An 18,388-nucleotide genomic window follows, 5' to 3' on the forward strand; every position below is an offset into this window, starting at 1 on the left:
AAGGAAGCGCGAAAGGCAGAGCGGGATTACAGGTCCCAGTAGGGCTTAATGATTGGTTACGCGAACTAATCGATCGTGAAGAGACTTGGCGCGATCTCGACCTTATTGTGACAGTGTCAAGACATCTAACTGCGCATGAAAAACGCCTTCATCTGTCCAAACATGGACGTGTGCCGTCCACTGGCTTAGAGAGCTCCCCGTGTTCAGCGTGACATTGCTGTCGTTCTAGCCTTTCATGCCTGTGTGATCATCTTGTGACGAGGAGCGTTTTGTTGACTTGAGGACTGAAAGAGATATTGATCATCATGAATCACGTTTTTTTTTTTTTTTTTCGGAACAATAATGTTTGTAAGCATAGAATTATGATTATTGACGAGCACACAGTTTTACAACATAATTAGCAAGGTAACTAATTTAAACTGGCACTGTCGAAAGTAGAAATTCTGGCTGGTGTCTCTGCAGCAGAATCCCACAAAAGGGACACAAAGGTTTTGAGGCTACTCTTAGAGAAGATCCAACTAAAGAAGCGAAGTTTTCGGGATACTCAACCATTGTGAAGAGAGGTTCCGGAGCCAGCTTCGAAGCCCGCCGGTGACAACAGATGCAGAACCACAGGGGAGTCGTTGGGCAAATCTGCATCGACACAGCGCATCTGACCAGTTTGTGTCTCTGGCCCACATTGCCATTGGAATTTGCGCCTCGACAATATGCAACTTCTGCATATTCAAAAGGAACTGAAGCCGTGCAATAGGGGCATCTCTCTTCCCTTACATGGTCACGGGAGCCCAGGCTGCCATTTAATGGAAAATGCAGTGGAAACTAATTAACAAACAGAGGACGGCAATTTTCAATTGTCAATCAAAAAGGCATACAGAACTACGATAGATGAAAAGATATCTGATGTGTATGCAACAGAGGAGTTTGTGGATCCTTAGTTTTGACTAAGGTTATTCAGCTGCAGATGCTAAATATAAAATGGAGATAAAAATCAGCATGACACGGTAGGAGGATGTCTCATAGTACTCTAGTCGTTCATTTATTCTCACTCCTTATAACATTAAGCATTTATAATGGATACTGACTCTCCTAAGAAATTGATACCCAATAGCTTTCCTAAGGAGTTCATGTTGTCCAGATGTACTTGCAGCAATGGGCAGAAGAAGCAGCATCACAATCCGATTCCAAGAAGAGCACCAAAAGTTAGGTCAAAAAGATTTATGCTATTTTTAAGGGATGGCCTGCAAGGCTTTTCAGCAGCAAAAGACTTTGAATACTTGCTCAAAGTCACTCTTCTATTTCTCCAAAATAATAGTTATGAAGGGCATAATCCATAGTCTTATTTTTTGGAAGCATAGACCTCCCTAAAAACCTGGAGCTCCCATCAACCAGATCATTACATAATTAAGCAAACATCTGCAATAAAGAGTTAAGTACTGAGTACCTCTTCCCATTCAAATTGGCTTGAGATACTAGAAGCCTTAGTTGATCCCGCACTTGACCACACCCAACCCACTGCTCCATTTGAGCTAAACCGGATGGATACCAGTATCCACTTGGAGACATATTTGCATCAACTTGAGACATTAGACTGGAACAGGCAAAATTAATACCAACAAGTCGTTCTCGGAGCTCTCTTTCACTTGTCAAAAGAAGGTCCATCCATAACATCATTTGCTCCTCTCGATTTTCACACGTTGTCCCGTGGTCATGTTCATTGCTATTAATATCATAAGCTTTTACTTCTGATAATATTACACGTCTGCATATAACATTAAGAAGATGCAAGTGCCGAGAGGTAAGCTTTGAGAGTCTTCGGGAAAAATCTGCCAAAACTTTTTCCTTTGAAAGCTTTGAGCACGATTCCGTAAAAGAACTTGAGAGCCACTCAAGTAGTAAATCATCCACAAAATGCGGCACTAATTGGTTGATAGCTAATAATGCTGCTATGATATCCCACATAACTAGAGGCTTCTCAAAACATTCGTATTGTCGCAATGACCATAATATATTGGACTTCCACCAAGCTAGTTCCTCCTTAGAGACACCAGATAAGGCTTCACAATTCAACTTCTCACTGGATGAAATGTCACTTCTTTGCCCAACCATCCAGAGAAACTCAACAGCAGCTTTTTGAGACCTAATGAGGTTTAAAAGCATAAATTGCAGAAACCAATTTCTTTTTTATGCACATGAAATTAGTATAAAATACATCCATTAATATTCATCATATCATTGCACATGGAATTAGTATCAAATACATCCATTAACGTTCCTTCAAGAAAAGGCTTGAGCTACTCTGGTTATATCTGTCTCTGCCACTGTATTTAGTGAGTTGCGCTGGGAAATGATAAGCAAGTTTCTAACTTTTTCAATGTGCAAGACAGATTTATTGGAGTCATTAGAATGTCTAATCTAAAAGCTTACGCAAACAAATGGAGAGAGATCACATGAATACAAGGCCCATTGCAACTATGTATTTAAGTCATGAGAGATACACTTATGCAAGCCGAAATGAAAAATTGACAGAAGGATTATCTTGCACATTTAGTCAAACCAAAATACAGAAAACTGGGATAATATAAGAAATAAAGTGAAATAAGTACTGAAAAGGGCATGAAGAATGCAGAACCTGACTCTAATAAAATGTTAGAATGTTCCAACCAACAATCTTAAGCTAACCTGCGAAGAAAAACTACATGCATATCGAGCTCATTGCAATCCTGTACTTAAGTGATGTGAGATACACTTTAATGGGATTACATTAAAAGCAAAAGGAGTACGTTACCTTGCCTGATACATTGGATTCAGAACATAAGAATCAAAACTGCGAACCTGCAGTACCAGAGTAAAATGTTGAAGTTCTGGTAAGGTTTTCATATCATGACAGGTTGATGAGCTCATGCATTATACATTGTTAGGGAGTACAAGTGACTGTAAAATAAAATTAACTTCAGTAAAGGCTTGGATAATGGAATCACACAACTCGTAGTATAATAGATTTGATTAATACCATGAAAAATCCTAAATTGGTACCATATGAAGACATTTACCCCCAACTATATTTTGACCAATAGAATCCCCCGAAAGGATACGACTGTCCCTATGTCACCCTCCATCAAAACTCTTGCTAATTTGGCTGTCAAGTGCCCTATGTGTCTTCCATTAGGTTTGGTAAGTCGGGTCCCTTGGACAACGCATAGGGAACTTCCCTGAACAAACTGGATGGTGTTGTTACAGAGGATAAAATTGGGACAAATAGTACCACTTTGGGTTGGAAAAAAGTTGGTAAATGTGTCCAAATGGTACTAGTTTAGGATTTATCATGGCGTTAACCATAATAAATTAATTGAACGTCTTGGCAATGACTGCATATTTAGACATGTTCAAAAGTTCCCATCGCTGAAAAACAATTTTTGTCTGGAAGTTTCTATTTATTAAGTTGAAGTTATGTGCTCTGATTGGAGCACTTTCTCCCATTGTCTAGGTTTCTATACATATGTCTTTCTTCTGCACTAGCTCTCTGGACATTGATTTTTGTTTAATTGGATTAATTGCCAAACCCCTTTATTGAATTTGTAACTTTGACAAAGAAGAAGCAGAAGAAGAGAACACTAAGAAAGACGCACACAATTCATCTAAATAGTGTCAAATGATCCTGAGAGTTCTATGTTTTCATAATACTATCTTGAACAAAATCAGTCACATGCCAAACTAAATACCAATGCCAGCGCTTTGCAAAATAACCAAGGAACTTGTTATGTAACTTATAAAGTGTGATCCTATCGAATAGACCATACTCTACCACAACTGGATCAACCGATGTCATATGGCATTACTAGCATAGTAAACAAGAGTCAAAAGAACAAGAAACAGAATTCTCTACCAAACGAATATCTCAAATGAGTAAACAATGTGCCCTAGGTGTTAGTTTCTTTCATTTACTGCCTCATTAAACAGAGCAGATCATTTGACCAAAGACAACTCCTTTCACAGGAATGGAACATGTCAAATGATGAAAGTAAGTGTAAAGATTTAGTCAAGAATACCATGTGAAGATTTAGTCAAGAATACCATGATCCATACCATAGCCATGACAAGATTTCCAGGGGACACTGCTACTCCAAAGCATGAATGAAATACATTTGGAACCTGAAGAGAAAGGCAACATGTGATACAATCTCCAAAAAGGACCTTTTTCTTTCTTTTCTTATACTACTTTGCCAAAAGAGAGAGAAAAATAACATGCTAAAGGAACCATGAATTAGAAAAAGTGATAGCCCTACATCAATCAAGCCTCTCTGGCTGGGAATAGCAGAAGGAATAGGTACTTCAAATAGGGTATTTCTTTGAAACATCCAGCTGCGTACAAAGTTATCCTGACAACAGAGAGATAAATGAGTCAACATCCACTAAATATTGAGCCACTTACATTTATTTGTTTGGGCAAAAGTACCTCACTGCAACTGTACAAACAACATCCATCAAAAGCCCAAGCTAAACCTGTGACCTGAAAACAGATTCTTAAACACATAAATCAAAATCAACATGCATTAAAAGATTGATCAAGTAGAAGTAACCTGATAATGGATTCCTAAACAGATGATAACCTCTAGCATGAGAAATTTGATCCATTAGAAGAAACTCACGGCATGGTCATGTGCCTCATATGATCCAATCCTTTCGAAGTTACAATTGTGTTGCTCATGTACCCACACTTCAAAAGATCCAGACCCTTTTCCAACTGCTAAGAGCTGCCTGTGTGGAGATCTAACAGGTGTTGTAAGCGAAAGAACTGAGACTGGGATGCTATCAGGATTTATAATCTAAAAATTACACAAGCCAAAACAGAATCAGCTAATTGGAAAATAATATTGTTTAATTTGAGGTAATTCCAATCAAGGAAGACTACCTCCTTCAATAGGACGAAAGGAGAAGAATTGGCTTCTGATGACTTCAAAAGCTCAGAAGAATGTGCCAACCAGATCTTCACACTGCCAAAAACCAAAAAAATAGAATGAAGCAGACAGATGAGACATTCCAGAGTGTTGGTATCAGGCATTAAAAGGATCCAATAAAATTCTTCTCTCTTACTGCCAATGAAAGGAGCAGATATCAGGAAGTTTTGAGAGAGAAAAGAAGAAGAAAGATTGTTAAAAGCGTCAAATGCATCCTGAGAGCATGACAATGTCAGGTTTCACTCACCATATTAAGTTACTTGACTGTACATTGTCATTGGCAGAAAAATTGTTAAACTAAATAAACCCCATTTTCAATAGCCTTGGTTAAAACTTATACTCAGTTAGGGTTTCCCTCAATACCTAAAATGGGGAGACAAAACAGATCACAATAAGAGGACTACTCCCTAAGATTAGCCCTGGAGTTTAGAATGAAATGGCATGGGAGGATCTACTATGTCTCCTCACAGGTTAAACTATTTAAAAAGATGTATACAATGGATAAAATATGATTGTTTCCAACAGTCACCTGCCATTGGAGCTCCCGGTAGAAAGTAGAACCTGGGGATGTAAAGAATCAGTCGTAAGTAGTGCCCAACTGATTGCAGAGACCCATGAACTGTGTGCCTGAAAGATCCCAACAACCACTGCATCTGGAGAAACATTGCCATGTTCAATGGAGTAGCATTCCTGTGCATGAATTTTCCAGCAAGAAACTTTGCCTGATTTCCCTCCTATTGCAAGCAGCGAAAAGCGAGTTGCACTGTTTTGAACTTGTGAACAACTTTCAGACGGAAACTGCAACAACGGTGACCAGGCAATAACAAGTGAAGAAAGCATTGCACTTCGAGAAGCATATTGATCTGCACTAATTAGCGGGAGTGTGGGATTTTTTATTTTCTTCCCAGTGGATCTCCCATGAGATTTAGAATTTTTCTGAAATGACTCATCTTCATTCACATTCACAAGTGGAAATTCCTGTGCCTGCAAACAGGGGAAGCACAAATACTGGTATAAGTACCTGGACAAACCACACTGAGGCAAACCAAGTTTTTGTTCCTATGTAACAGATTCAAATGAGAACAAAGCATCAACTAGGCCTGTTAAAAAATGGAACAGAACCGTAAAGAAGTATCTTGCAATTCCTTTTGTTTGGGTTTATTAGCCAAGAGAAGAGAAGCAAATAGGGTATAAGTGAGCTAACAGAGCCAACCACGCTAATTGCAAAAGCCTGAAAGACTTTTAAAATCAGAGAAAGAAGTTGCAAAACACTCGATAAACATCAATGTATGGATGTCGGAGAGAATACATTCTAAATATGACAGAATGAAAGCATCATATATCTAATTCCATGCGAAAGGAATTGCATTTGCTGTTGCTGTTATTGTTATTTGGGAAAGTCCAACAGTAAGAAAACATAAAATACTACCAGAGATGGGTTCAAGAAGCAACAATTTAAGCATGCTAAGCCAGAAATATCTCACGCTTCTTGCTCAAAGGATAAGAGAAGGAACTTTAGCAACAAAGCCATACCTGAGGAGATCCCTGTTCTTGTTCAGCATTCATGTCAGATGCCGATTCATTATCGTTACTGTTTGTGGGACATGATTTCTCCCTCGATGTTTTTGAACTCTTATTGTTGCAGGGAGTCCTAAACATAAAATTTTAATCAGAAACTCCATGTTTGCAAGTCGATGTAAAAGTAAAAAACACAAACACATGTTTATCAGGGGAAATGCACTCCTGTAGAAAAGAATAAACAAGTGAATGGAGATTTAAGGAAGAGAATTGCGATTTACATCATTCCAGATGTATGAAGTCTCTTTCGCTTCAACTCCATCTTATGACCTGAGTTTGCTGGATTATTGGCACGTCTCTGCTCTGTCACAAACTTCTTGCAACATGAAATTTAAAGATCATTATCCAGGAAAAGAATTGCTCTGCCTGAATACCTCTTAATTATCAGATGAACGGTTAAGACCAAAAAATGGCAAATATAGTCAGAACAACTCACATCAGAAAATTCTGTTGAAGGAATCTCTAACACTTGATAGTTGCCATTTGCAAGGTAATCATGAAGCAGGTCTGATACATCCATAACCTGCAGATTCAAGAAGCAAATGGCCTAGTACAATTGAACAACTTGGCCTTGGTGATGAATGGGAAAATTCACATCCTAGGTCTTTAAACTTTAGGATAACTGTGATTCTTCAAATTAGCTTAAGGCCACAAAGGGGATTTTTATACCTTAATCTACATACTATGACTGGAGTGCATCTTCTTTGAGCATAGATTTGCACATATTTGAAAGATCACAAACTCATACCAGAGACAGTGTTCTGTGGACTTATGAAATGACATAGCGGAGACTATGCAGAAAATTGACTATTCAACTGTTGACATGAATTTGGATAAGATGTAAATAACAAATGACATCCTGACATTGTATATGTTATTGACAACAGAACCTCATTTGGTACTTATGTTATGACAACAGTGATACCACGTCTAATACATATTTAAGACATCATTATCCACCCATGGATATTTAGCATGTAAAGGCTTCATGAAAAACTTTACACAGAAACATATGTTTTTAAGCTTAAACAGAACCATCTCTAATGCAGAAGCACTGCATCAAAACTGAAGAAAAATTAAGTAACTAGATCCAGCTCTTTTCATTGTTAAGCTTCCTAGCTGAAATCAATCTATCATCTATTTCAAATCCTCAATAAATCTCATTTTTATGAACCTACAGTGAAGCCGCTCCAGTATTTAGCTGCAAGCTGTATATAGTATGGTAGCTGTTTCAAGCATCGATAAGGAAACTAGGGATATGGAGGTTCCAAAATATTTAGAAGTCACATAAATCACAAATTCAATAAGGTGGTTGTTAGTGCCTGATTCATACCGCTATCCACTCTGCAGAGTAATCACAAAAAGGGGCACGATAGATCTTCACACGGCCCTCGGTAGTGCAAATTGCAAGCAAGCACCTATCACCAACAAAATGGACTTAGATTTGACCGGTCCATACTAACACAGGCTGAGAGGAGTATCCACATGACTATGTCATGAGAGCAAAAGAAGTTGCAAAAGCAATGGAGCAGATTAAACATATACCCTGCATTAGGTGCCATTCCAAGAGGAGACCATGAGACTGATCGTACATAAGGATCACGATCACGAGATAAACAGGTAGGCAACAAGCAGCTGGAGAGCAATTCTGTGAAGAAACACTGCTTTCTTAATCTACTGATGAAATGCTGAAGTGAATTGGGTACCAGCAAACTGGATATAATATAGAAGTAGCGTAACATCATATCATATCCAATTCGCTGCACAAAACACAATCGAAAGGAGAAGTCCACTACTCTTGATAATGCAGCAATCAAGTTGTATCACATTTTGGCAAAACCCAGTGAGTGTTTGCTAAAGGTAATATTTGCAGACATATCATGATCCATTCATGGCAATACAATTGCTTGGCATTATTTGCCTACAGCACACAAATAATGTTCACCAAGTGTAATATTGTACAAGGGTAATATTGTACCAAGGGGAGATATAACAGAAACATTATGCAACTTGGGTGTGATTGGGAAAAGACTAGGTCTTATTGTTCCTATATCTTGGGAAACTTCTTGAATCACATGGAATCACAGGGAAAATAGTCAATATAGAACACCAGCAAACTTTCTAACACGAGATCAAATAAAAATACCTTCTTTTTGGATCACTCCAATTGAGAAGGGTTCGGTAGAGGGTACTTTGATTAGGCCTCGAGGTCCAAAAGGCAATGCAGGATTCTGCAGAGAAATTTAATTGAAAAGTAGAGCCACAAAGAAATTATTTTCACGAACTTTTGTAAGAACCAGGCTAACAGAAACTCTATCTTTTCAGCGTAGAGTATAGTGAAATGTAGAGTATTATTAGCTTCCAGGAAAATGAAACTACGCCATGAGAAAATACGAAAAAACTCTTGCGAAAAGCATGTCCACACATTCTTTCTGCCGTTGCACCGTGTTGAATTTTTTCATTCCCATGATCCTCTCACCAATTAAGACCAGACCAGACATCACAAGTGAAAAATCAAAACTTCAGCAAATCAGCCCAGCAAAAGGACAACTGAGCACAAAGCAACATAACAAGCCGCCGTTATAAGCAAGCATAGACAAGTCGACAAATTGACGGAGTGAACTACTAGGCGTTTTACCAGTATAGTGACGAGGCGACCACAGGCCACAGCAATCAAGTTCTCGTCCGACCAAGCTATGGAGTTCGGGTACAAAGGCGAAGCCACCAACACAGAGGCTTGAAACCGCGATGCCATAGCCGGTCCTGAAAACCGCCCCAAGCGCTAACTTATCTCCTTACGGTTGCCAACCCGAGCCGGAAAGGACGCCCCGGCACGATAGGTATAACTCTCCGCCTGCGGCGACCGGCAACTCTCTCGGTCGAAAGGCCGCCTCGGCGATCGGTACAGAGATCCCGCCGACTAGCTAACAAGAAGAACTCCCCAAGCAGACTACCTCAAACTTCAATCGTCCCGCCAAGCAAAGAGAAAACAAGCGCATTGCCCGTGCTCTTCTGCCTTGTCAAGCCGGTTCCGATCCTATACAAGCATCGAACCAGCCGAGCAGCCCCCCGACTAGTCGAGCAAGCACCCGAGCATCCGGTCACCCGGAAGCGGACGGCGGTAACCGGACGGTGACGAGCCTTCGCCTCGGACGGGAGGAGCCGGGAGGGAGCGAGGCGGAGAAGAGAGAGAGAGAGTCTGAGCTCGGGGAAGGAGACGACCGTTTTGTGGAGGGAAGCGCAGGGAGTTTGGAGCACTTGAAGCTGGGAGCGAAAGAGAAAGACAGAGATCCTGGGATCAAAACCAGCGCGATGCAGATTGGACGGGGAGCTGTGGAAACTGGGAAACCCTAGGTTCGAATCGCGTGGCGGTAGGAAAGAAGGAAGTTTTTTTTTTTTTTTGTTTCGTTGGGCCTTTCCTTTTCTTGGATTTGGGTGGGCCGTTCTGGTTTCCTTTATTATTTCCTTCCTAAAATATGAAAAGATCAACATATCATTTATTTTTTAAAACGGGGATAAAATTACTAAAATCTCAAATTACACATTTATCTTAATTTTTTAATAACAATATGAACCCACATTTATCCTCCGTCAAAATTCCGCTTGTTGGTAAAAATCTAGAACAAATGATGCTGACGGAATGCTGATGTGGCAAAAATGCGTAATTTGTTATATGCTTTTTCCTTCTTCTTTTTTTTTAAAAAAAAAAAACTTGCACCTCCGTTTTCTTTTTGGCTTGGCAATGGTAAGAACGGTGGCAATGGTGATGATAAGAGGCGTGACAAAGACTAAGGAGGAAGGAAAAACATAAAAAATAATTTTGATGAAAAGTGGATGCACAACGTGGGTCTTAAGTTTAGAAAATTTGGTAAATTTTTTTTTTAGATAAACATATCACATAATAGAAGTTGGGGTTTTTGGCATTATGAAAAAACTGAGGTGAATGTATCACCCAAATATAAATTTGAGGTAATTATATCTCATATTATAAATTAAAGGTTTTTGGTGTGAAAATTTGTTTATGATCAATGTATCAAGTTTCTTATGACTTTTACATGTCAAAATTAAAATTTAGAAGTCCTAAAACTTATCAATAAATATAATTAAGTCAAAAACTTATCAAATAAAGTTTTGAAATTTTCAAAAAGTACTATTGTAAACTCAAGTCATTTTTTAGTAATAGTATTTTTAAAAATTTAAAGACTTAATTGCACTTTCACAATAAATTTTAAGATTTGATTATACTTTGTAAAAATTTAAAACTTGATTATATTTTTATTATAAATTTTAGAATTTAATTATACTTTTAAAAAATATTAGGACTAAATTATATTTTTGTGATAAGTTTGAGAATTTAGGCATGTCCCTAAAATATTTATCCATTTGGACTCCGCGGCAAAATTGCAGAGCTTCCCGCTAAAGACGAATACGGCGGATCGTTCCCGGAACGCAGTCCGATCGGGGGAAAAGGTCACGAGCCAGAAACGGAGGATGGAGGAGCTGCGGAAGCTGGAGCGAGCGCAGGCGGCCCTGGAGCTGATGCGCCGCCGCGGCGTCTCGCCTTCCGATCCCGACTCCGATCGATTCCTCGCCGATCTCCTCCTCCTCTTGGTAAATCCCTCGGCCTTCGAACTCTCGCCAACCGTCGCTCCGTCGATGGAGATAGCGCCTGCGTGCTCGCGCCTTCTAGGTTTTTAACCCTTTCGATTGGTCCCCGCCCGCCGGCGTTGCTTTTTTCGAAGCGTGGAAGATTCGAATTCCGGCTTCTTTTGCTCCGGTTCTCGGTTTGTATTTCAACGGCTGTGTAGGAAGGCAGATTTCGTTATTGTAGTTTAAGACGAGTAGAGAGAGAGAGAGAGAGAGAGAGAGAGAGAGTCGCGGTGGCGGAGAAGGTGGCGGTCGGAGTTGCTACTTGGCCGGTCAGCAGGCTCACGGCTGAGGATTGAGAGAGAGGGGAGAGAAAGAGTTCTCCGCTTGCGTTTCACCGGCTGTGTAGGAAGCCATATCTCGTTATTGTATCTAAGACGAGAAGAGAGAGAGAGAGAGTCGCGGTGGCGGTGGTGGTGCGAGTGGATTTCGTTGAGAAGGTGGCAGTCGGAGTTGCTGCTTGGCCGGTCAGCAGGCTCACGGCTGAGGATTAAGAGAGAGGGGAGAGAAAGAGTCTTAGGTACTTTTTCACCGGTGAAACTGACGTTAGCAGGTGTTGGAATCTAGCAGGCTGCATCTGGTGTCTGGTTTTCACATCAATTGGAAGGGATCTTTTCTTTATCAAAAGAAGCACAGTCACGGCTGATGTTTTTTTCTTTTGCGTTTTGGCTTTCTTTCTTATCATAACAATATTAAATCTGCAGATACAACCATGTGGGGAGCTCGATATGGACCGGAAGTTCAATTTAATTAATGAATACTTGCCAAAGGTGAAGTACAAGTAAACTTTACTAAGTTCATTTGCCTTAAAATTTGGTTCATCGAATCTGATGGGTGCTTCTTTCGCCTTTTGCAGATATTAAGGACGTTGATCAAGGAGGCCTCCCATTTGCTTGATCAAAATGACCTAATGAAGCTGGAAAACAAGGATTCTAAATATGGTAGGGCTCTCATTATATTTCTGATGTAATGATTGTGTCTGCAAGGTTATCACATGCTGATTGCTAAGTCAGCTTGGTTGATTCAGCTTTCTTGCCATTAATTGGGCCTAATCCTTTAAGTTTGCAGTCAACCCACTTCTCTTTATCATCTATCTCATGTTCGGCTCAGAGGTGCTTCGATGCTTCTATCATCATCAACCTCATTGCCTCTCTCTCTCTCTCTCTCTCTCTCACTCTCTCTCATGTAGTGTTGATAACTCCCTAGATTTATTTGAGCTGGTTTCTTGGGCTATTGTAGTTCAATCTGAATTAAACAAGAAGACCGATTGTGCCCTGCAAACTGAGTTCCACAATGTGGCTGTAATTGGACTCAATGCGATGGAGAGAGCAAATTCAACCCTTGAGGACTTTGTAAGTGTTTCTCGCATTAATTGGACTGCTTCTTTATCCTGCCTGCTTATGGGACATATGCTGGTTGTTGGTCATTCAATGCACAAAGTAGAGTGGAATGTATAAACTGGTAGAGATGCATGCCGATCATTAATTACACACAATCTCTATCTCATTTCCCCACTATCAGCATTATAAACTTAATTGAGGCTCTTGGCTCTTGGGCATTCCTAGAGCTTCCTTCTCTCTTCCATACCCCTAATCTTCAGACTTAATGTGGATTTTTTTCTATTAAAGTAAAGGTTTTTTTCCCTACATGATCAACCTGATTGTCTCCAACCTGATTGTCATGGAACATATGCTGGTTGTTGGTCATTCAATGCACAAGGTAGAGTGGAATGTATAAACTGGTAGAGATGCATGTTGATCATTAATTAAACACAATCTCTTCCTCTTTCTCTCATATCTCATTTTCCCACTATCAGCATTTTAAACTTAATTGAGGCTCTATGGCTCGTGGGCATTCCTAGAGCTTCCTTCTCTTCCATATGCCTAATATTCAGACTTAATGCGGATTTCTTTTATTAAAGTAAAGGGTTCTTTCCGTACATGGTAAACCTGTTCGTCTCCAAACCAACCCCCCCACCCCCCAGGGCGCAAAAAAAAAGAGTAGAAAAAGGAGACTGTCAGTTGACACTCTGAACTGTTAAAGTTCAGCTGGTGATCCATAGACCTTTCTGCTGTCCCCCCAAAAAAACAAAATAAAAAAAATCCATAGACCTTTCTCTAGTTGTCTGCTGTTATCATGATTATACCAATTTTATGACATCATCTTTGGCGGTCAAGTTTTGGGTTGAACACCTCCCAAATTTGTAAGTTGTCCCATCAACAAGTTCCATAAATATGTCTCCATTTGATCTCATCCAGTGATTTAATTATAATGTTACCAATTGGCAGTGCAGGTCCTATTTTATGTTTCATGAAATGGATGTGAACAGACCAGAATCACTATTCAAATATCTACCCGTGCTTTCTTTCACAGAAAGTTACATTTATCAGGTGATCTTCAGATTTATTTGAATTCTATATCTATCTTCATTTATATGCTCTTTTATTCTCAAGCTTTAGCTCGCTTTTTACGTTTTTTCTGTTTGACACATGAGACATTATGTTATCACATTGGCTTTCAGTTCTTTCAAAAGTATAGAGTACTTCAAGGTAGTATTCATTGCTCCTTCATCTGGAAGTTGATTTTTCTACCAATAAAGGCATGAGGAAAGTCATTCCACAATAAAGTTTTGCGAATGCAGCAATTCATCGTGCAGTGAAAATTTGTATGCATCGATTTGAAAGTTTTAAGTTTCTTTCCCTTTTGCTGTTCTTGTTAGAAGCTTCCATGCATCAGGTTGTCTAAACAGTCTTGTGAATTTGCTGGTGACTAAGAGTAATTTATGAGGAGAGCTTAGTGTGCTCCTAAAGCTCTGGGCAAGGAAAACTATTTCCTTCTATCATCCATTCCATGGGTGTTGAGGTTCTCTATTTTGAAATTCTTAAGCATTTTAAAAGTAGCAGGAAAATTCTCCATAGACTTTGTTCCTGGAGGAATGTTATTTCCCCATGTGGGTTGCCCATTAAAAGGTGCTTTTTACTGGATGGTGGTTAGACATTCTAATCATGCGCCTTACTGTATTTGTTGTGCAGCTGGATATTTTGAATGAGAGAATAGTGCAGCTATCTGCTGGTGGACTCCCAGTTCTAAGAGCTCAATCTGAGGTCATAATCTTCTTGACCTTTACAGAAACGTGAAGAATGTGAAATGATTGAAATTTTCTAGTGAAGATCTTGTCCACTATACAGGAGAGGGATTGTGATCTCAATAGTGAACTTGTCAATGCATTCAAAGGAGATCCATTCGGACCACTTAAGAGTCTTCTTAAATTTCGAGGACTTCTAAATGACAGGTTTGAACTGTTCTTTTGAAGGTAATATCTGCTAAACATGAAGGGGGATTGAGCTGTTCACCTTTCTTTTTTCTAGGATAAATGAAGAATTTAAATCAGGAGAGGAGTTCTGGGCACTGGAAAGAAAGCTATGCTCTGCCTTGATGCCCGAGGAGGCGGTATGGATGCTTTGATATGTCCTATGCTTCGTTCAAGTGCTTTTAAGCACTTGTGCTCTTGGTCTTACATTTGCTCTGGTTTTGCTCTTGGAGATTTCCTTGATAGTCCGCTACCATAGTTCTTGAAGCCTCTCTCTCTTTGGGTGTGTGTGTGTAATGTGCGTCTATTTTTCTTTTTATGGTCTGGACTTTCAGTTTGTATGAATATCATCTGACTGAGAAGAAATTTCATATTATGGAGGAGAGACAAACTGGTGCTTCTTTGAATAAATGACATAAGCTTTTGAATAATTTTTTCCTATTAGTTAAGATATGCTTTAATAAGATTTTTTTACTGTTGCATAAGTAATTTAGCAGCTGTCATGTATTGCTTTTTGTGGATTATTGTCATTTTGGATGAGCAACGTCTCCATCTTAATTTTCTAGGTCGGGTTATAATCAAAGTTATTTGTTCAGGTTTCAGTTGAAGATGTCACAAGGGCAATACATTTGAAATCTTTTGATTACAGGGTACTGAATCTTTTGTTATACGAGTTGAGAGGTGAAAAGGTAATTCCTGAGTTTTCTTCCCTCTGAACAGAAGCATCTTTCGTGATTTGTTATTTTGACAAATTTATGGTTCCCAAAGATATCTCCTCTTGGCAACCTCAATCGCTTTTACTAGCACTCTAATAAAGTGTAATATGAATGATTTGGTTTTTATCAATTTTAAGGTGAATAGAGAACCACCAATAATAAGAGCTGTGTTTCCTAGAATGTGAGGCCTCTATGCTGATCTTTGGATGCTTCCACACACAATTTAACAGGATGTCATCTTCTAGATCCTATTTTTCATGGTTCCATTGTCATCTTAGGTCTTGTTGGCCCTATTGGACCAATGTCCTTAGCACAAAATCGGATACTATTACTGAGAGGTCTGAATTAGTAGGAGCATGCTCACTTGACATGCATTTATAGTCATTCGACACACCCTCACTAAAATATGCAGTGAAGTTATAGTCAATGGTGGATTTTCCTATGAAAGTATGATGCTTTAAAAACTTGTTTCAAAGCTCAAAATGGTTTTACATGAAGTTTTGTATAGTGGAAAGGATGACGATAACAGGAACTTAGGCTGGTCAGTTTGTTTTGGAGTGGCTTGTTTGTGTCTGTTTTTTGCCAGTTTCTCATCCCTGCGATTGTAAATCTTGTTTGTATTGTGTTGTCACTATCATGCTGTACATTTGGTTTGGAATTATATTGTTATATAGATAAGCACATGCTTTTGCTGTAATCAAAGAGACTTGTGCTAGTACTATTTGTGTACAACAAGCAAAAAATGTAAAGGAAAATAAAAGAAAATGCCTTACGATGATTTTTTTCTCTAGCTTTCATGAATAGCTGGTACAATGTACTTGTCCGCTTTCTTGATTATCTAATCTTCTTATCGTCTACCTTGGTATGATTTATCTCTTGCCTTTTCATTTCATGGTAGCCCCTAAGTGAATTCTTCATTTCTTTCAACTTGTTCTGAAGGTGAATGACCTGCATATGGAGTTCCTTTCCATATCGGAATATTTGGTAGAGATCTCTGATGACCTGTAAGTATGCTTTTGTCTGGCTTCTATCATTTGGTTATGATTGCAAAATCAACTCAGTACATTGAATAGATAGTATTCCAATCGACAAGTGACTTTGCATCTGCAGTGTCTGGTCTATCCAGAAGTTTATGTATGTGTACATACTCAGTGTATGTGCGTGCACTCCATGTACTTTTATTTGTGTCTGGATCATAAGCATTGTGTATATGTGTGCATCTCTGGGGTAAATATTATGTTTATTTAGATATTGTATGTACATGTAGAAACACATATTGGACACGTTCAAGGAGGACGTCATGTAGATGTGATCAGCCAAGTCATTCTATTGGTGCGTGCATGTGTTGCGTGTCATTGGGACCTTTTACTGATATAATGCTGTTCATAACATTTCCTGACTGATCCTCTCCTCTCCCTTCTGTTGCTTGGTATCAATTTGGTGGATGCTCTAGTTTTGACTATGAGGTAAATACCCTAAGATATAGCACTTTACTGCTTATTATTGTTGTAGTTTCTGTATGTAATCTCTTTGTTTTTGCATATCTTTTTTTCTGCAGGATGATGTGTTAGAAAATAGTTTCAATATCCTTCGCATGTTCATCAAAATATATGGAGCTTCTGCAGCCCCAGCCATGCTGGTAGGTATTCCAATATGCTACGACACTGGTAAATGAATTACTATGTGAATACTGACCTTCCCCTATCCATCAATTGTGAACTTGAGATCCAACCTATCTGGCAGTAAGTTTTGTTTTGGTTATTGATTGTGCTTGGCTGCTATACATTTTCAAATCTAGAATAGAAGCGTTGATATACAAAAGAGCACGACCTGGCCTCTAATGTTCCAATTAAAGTAGTTGCTTCGACTCACACTTGTAGTATCATGTGAAAATTTCCACCCAAACTAAAACTTTGCCCAACTGATCTGCAAATTTAAAGTAATGTCATAAAATAGTGGAACCTAATATCTGGAAAGTGATTATGAGTATATAAGCAACGATTAACAAATAAATTTTTGGCCATATGCTAAGCACGGTAAACTGTGGCATGTAATTGGCAAATGTTATGTTTAACATCTGACTGAGGGATGTAAAGCAACAATTATCAGCTATAAGGAAAATTAGAATAGCAAGAATCATCATCGATGGAAGTTTATGTGCGTCTCTCAAACTATCGTATGGTTTTTTATTGTGCAGGCAAAATCAATTACAGAGGCTGAAGAGAAGTATGATTGCTTGCTGAAAGCTTTGGAGCCTCAGTTGTCTGCCAAGTATCAGAAAAGATGTGAAGAAGCTACTGCAGAAGGTGCGTGAAATGGTGGAGACTGTTAATGCAGTGTGTGAAACTTCAATTCGGTAGCGTCTACATGGATATGATGTTACGTTTCAGGTGGGCGGACTGGAGGACCGTCGCTTGGGATGTGGAGCATTCCTCCAGTGATTGTGGATGAGGAATCCTACCGGTCAAATATGCGAAACTGTTGATGTATGGCTCATCGCTGGTGAAGCAGATCAACCCTTGTGATCTCTTCTGGGGAAAGAGAAGACCTTGGAGTTTTACACTTCCCTATAGTAAGTTAATCAGAGTTGCCAATTTCTCCTTCCAGAGGGCCTTATGAGGATTCAGCCTATGAACTATTTGCTTTTGTGGACTATTGAATCATTTTGCCTGCATATAACAGTGCATTACTTTTTTACGTTTCATGTCATTGAAAATTTGCTTCCATCACTCATCGAACTAAAATCCGGAAGTGGGAAATGAGGTAGTAATCTGTCGAAGGCTAATATAAATCCAAAATCAAGAATATTTGTACTTGCAGGAGATCCGAGCGATGTGATTTCAAATAATTTTAAAACTTTTAAAAGCGAGAGGTCACGGGCTGGATCATACGAGCCACGACACCGATGTGCTGGGCCCGTTTTCAATCGCCCAAATAATGCGAAGTACTACTTATCCACCCTCGCAAAGAAGTAAATGGTCCTAAAAAGGGTGAAAAGCATGTTTCACCGCTTTGTGCACGTAAGGCATGCTAACTGACGATATCTTTTCACAGGGTTCATTATGCAAACAGACCGTCTCATAAACAACAGTTCCTATCCCTCCTCCACACTCCCAGAACTGTCCCATTCATTCAATCAAATCGCAGTCAAAACTCCACGACAACCCCCAAACAAAACTATG

At 39.2% G+C, this 18,388-nt stretch overlaps 2 protein-coding genes across 5 annotated transcripts; one reads left to right on the forward strand and one right to left on the reverse strand.

Annotated features, from left to right (window-relative positions):
* Positions 1–345: 345 nt before the first annotated feature.
* On the reverse strand, positions 346–9,899 carry LOC104415767. Of its 2 annotated transcripts, none has more exons than XM_018862021.2 (16): positions 9,172–9,899; positions 8,680–8,764; positions 8,079–8,181; positions 7,867–7,951; positions 6,970–7,056; positions 6,755–6,846; positions 6,489–6,606; positions 5,485–5,939; positions 4,910–4,991; positions 4,647–4,823; positions 4,454–4,507; positions 4,284–4,376; positions 4,084–4,149; positions 2,786–2,832; positions 1,442–2,137; positions 346–790 (listed from the first exon to the last, which is right to left on the reverse strand). In XM_018862021.2, the coding sequence occupies exons 1-16, from the start codon at positions 9,286–9,288 to the stop codon at positions 415–417; spliced, it is 2,733 nt and encodes a 910-aa protein (XP_018717566.2). In that variant the 5' UTR covers positions 9,289–9,899; the 3' UTR covers positions 346–414. The 2 variants fall into 2 exon arrangements, with proteins under 2 accessions (XP_018717566.2, XP_010025425.2); XM_010027123.3 differs by having other exon boundaries at positions 6,755–6,849.
* Positions 9,900–10,911: 1,012 nt separating this feature from the next.
* On the forward strand, positions 10,912–17,910 carry LOC104415768 (hypothetical protein). Of its 3 annotated transcripts, none has more exons than XR_720472.3 (14): positions 10,912–11,144; positions 11,885–11,950; positions 12,037–12,121; positions 12,420–12,532; positions 13,469–13,570; positions 14,213–14,284; positions 14,369–14,472; positions 14,549–14,630; positions 15,087–15,179; positions 16,146–16,210; positions 16,474–16,538; positions 16,660–16,672; positions 16,765–16,845; positions 17,404–17,512. XR_720472.3 is itself a non-coding variant. In XM_010027124.3 (14 exons), exons 1-14 carry the CDS (start codon positions 11,025–11,027, stop codon positions 17,689–17,691), a joined length of 1,200 nt encoding a protein of 399 aa, XP_010025426.2. In that variant the 5' UTR covers positions 10,913–11,024; the 3' UTR covers positions 17,692–17,910. The 3 variants fall into 3 exon arrangements, 2 of the variants coding, with proteins under 2 accessions (XP_039174331.1, XP_010025426.2); XM_010027124.3 differs by lacking the exon at positions 16,474–16,538 and adding an exon at positions 17,597–17,910 and having other exon boundaries at positions 10,913–11,144; XM_039318397.1 differs by lacking the exons at positions 16,660–16,672; positions 16,765–16,845; positions 17,404–17,512 and having other exon boundaries at positions 16,474–16,653.
* Positions 17,911–18,388: the final 478 nt, after the last annotated feature.

Source organism: Eucalyptus grandis, chromosome 8 (assembly GCF_016545825.1).
Source record: "Eucalyptus grandis isolate ANBG69807.140 chromosome 8, ASM1654582v1, whole genome shotgun sequence".
Taxonomy (NCBI): domain Eukaryota; kingdom Viridiplantae; phylum Streptophyta; class Magnoliopsida; order Myrtales; family Myrtaceae; genus Eucalyptus; species Eucalyptus grandis.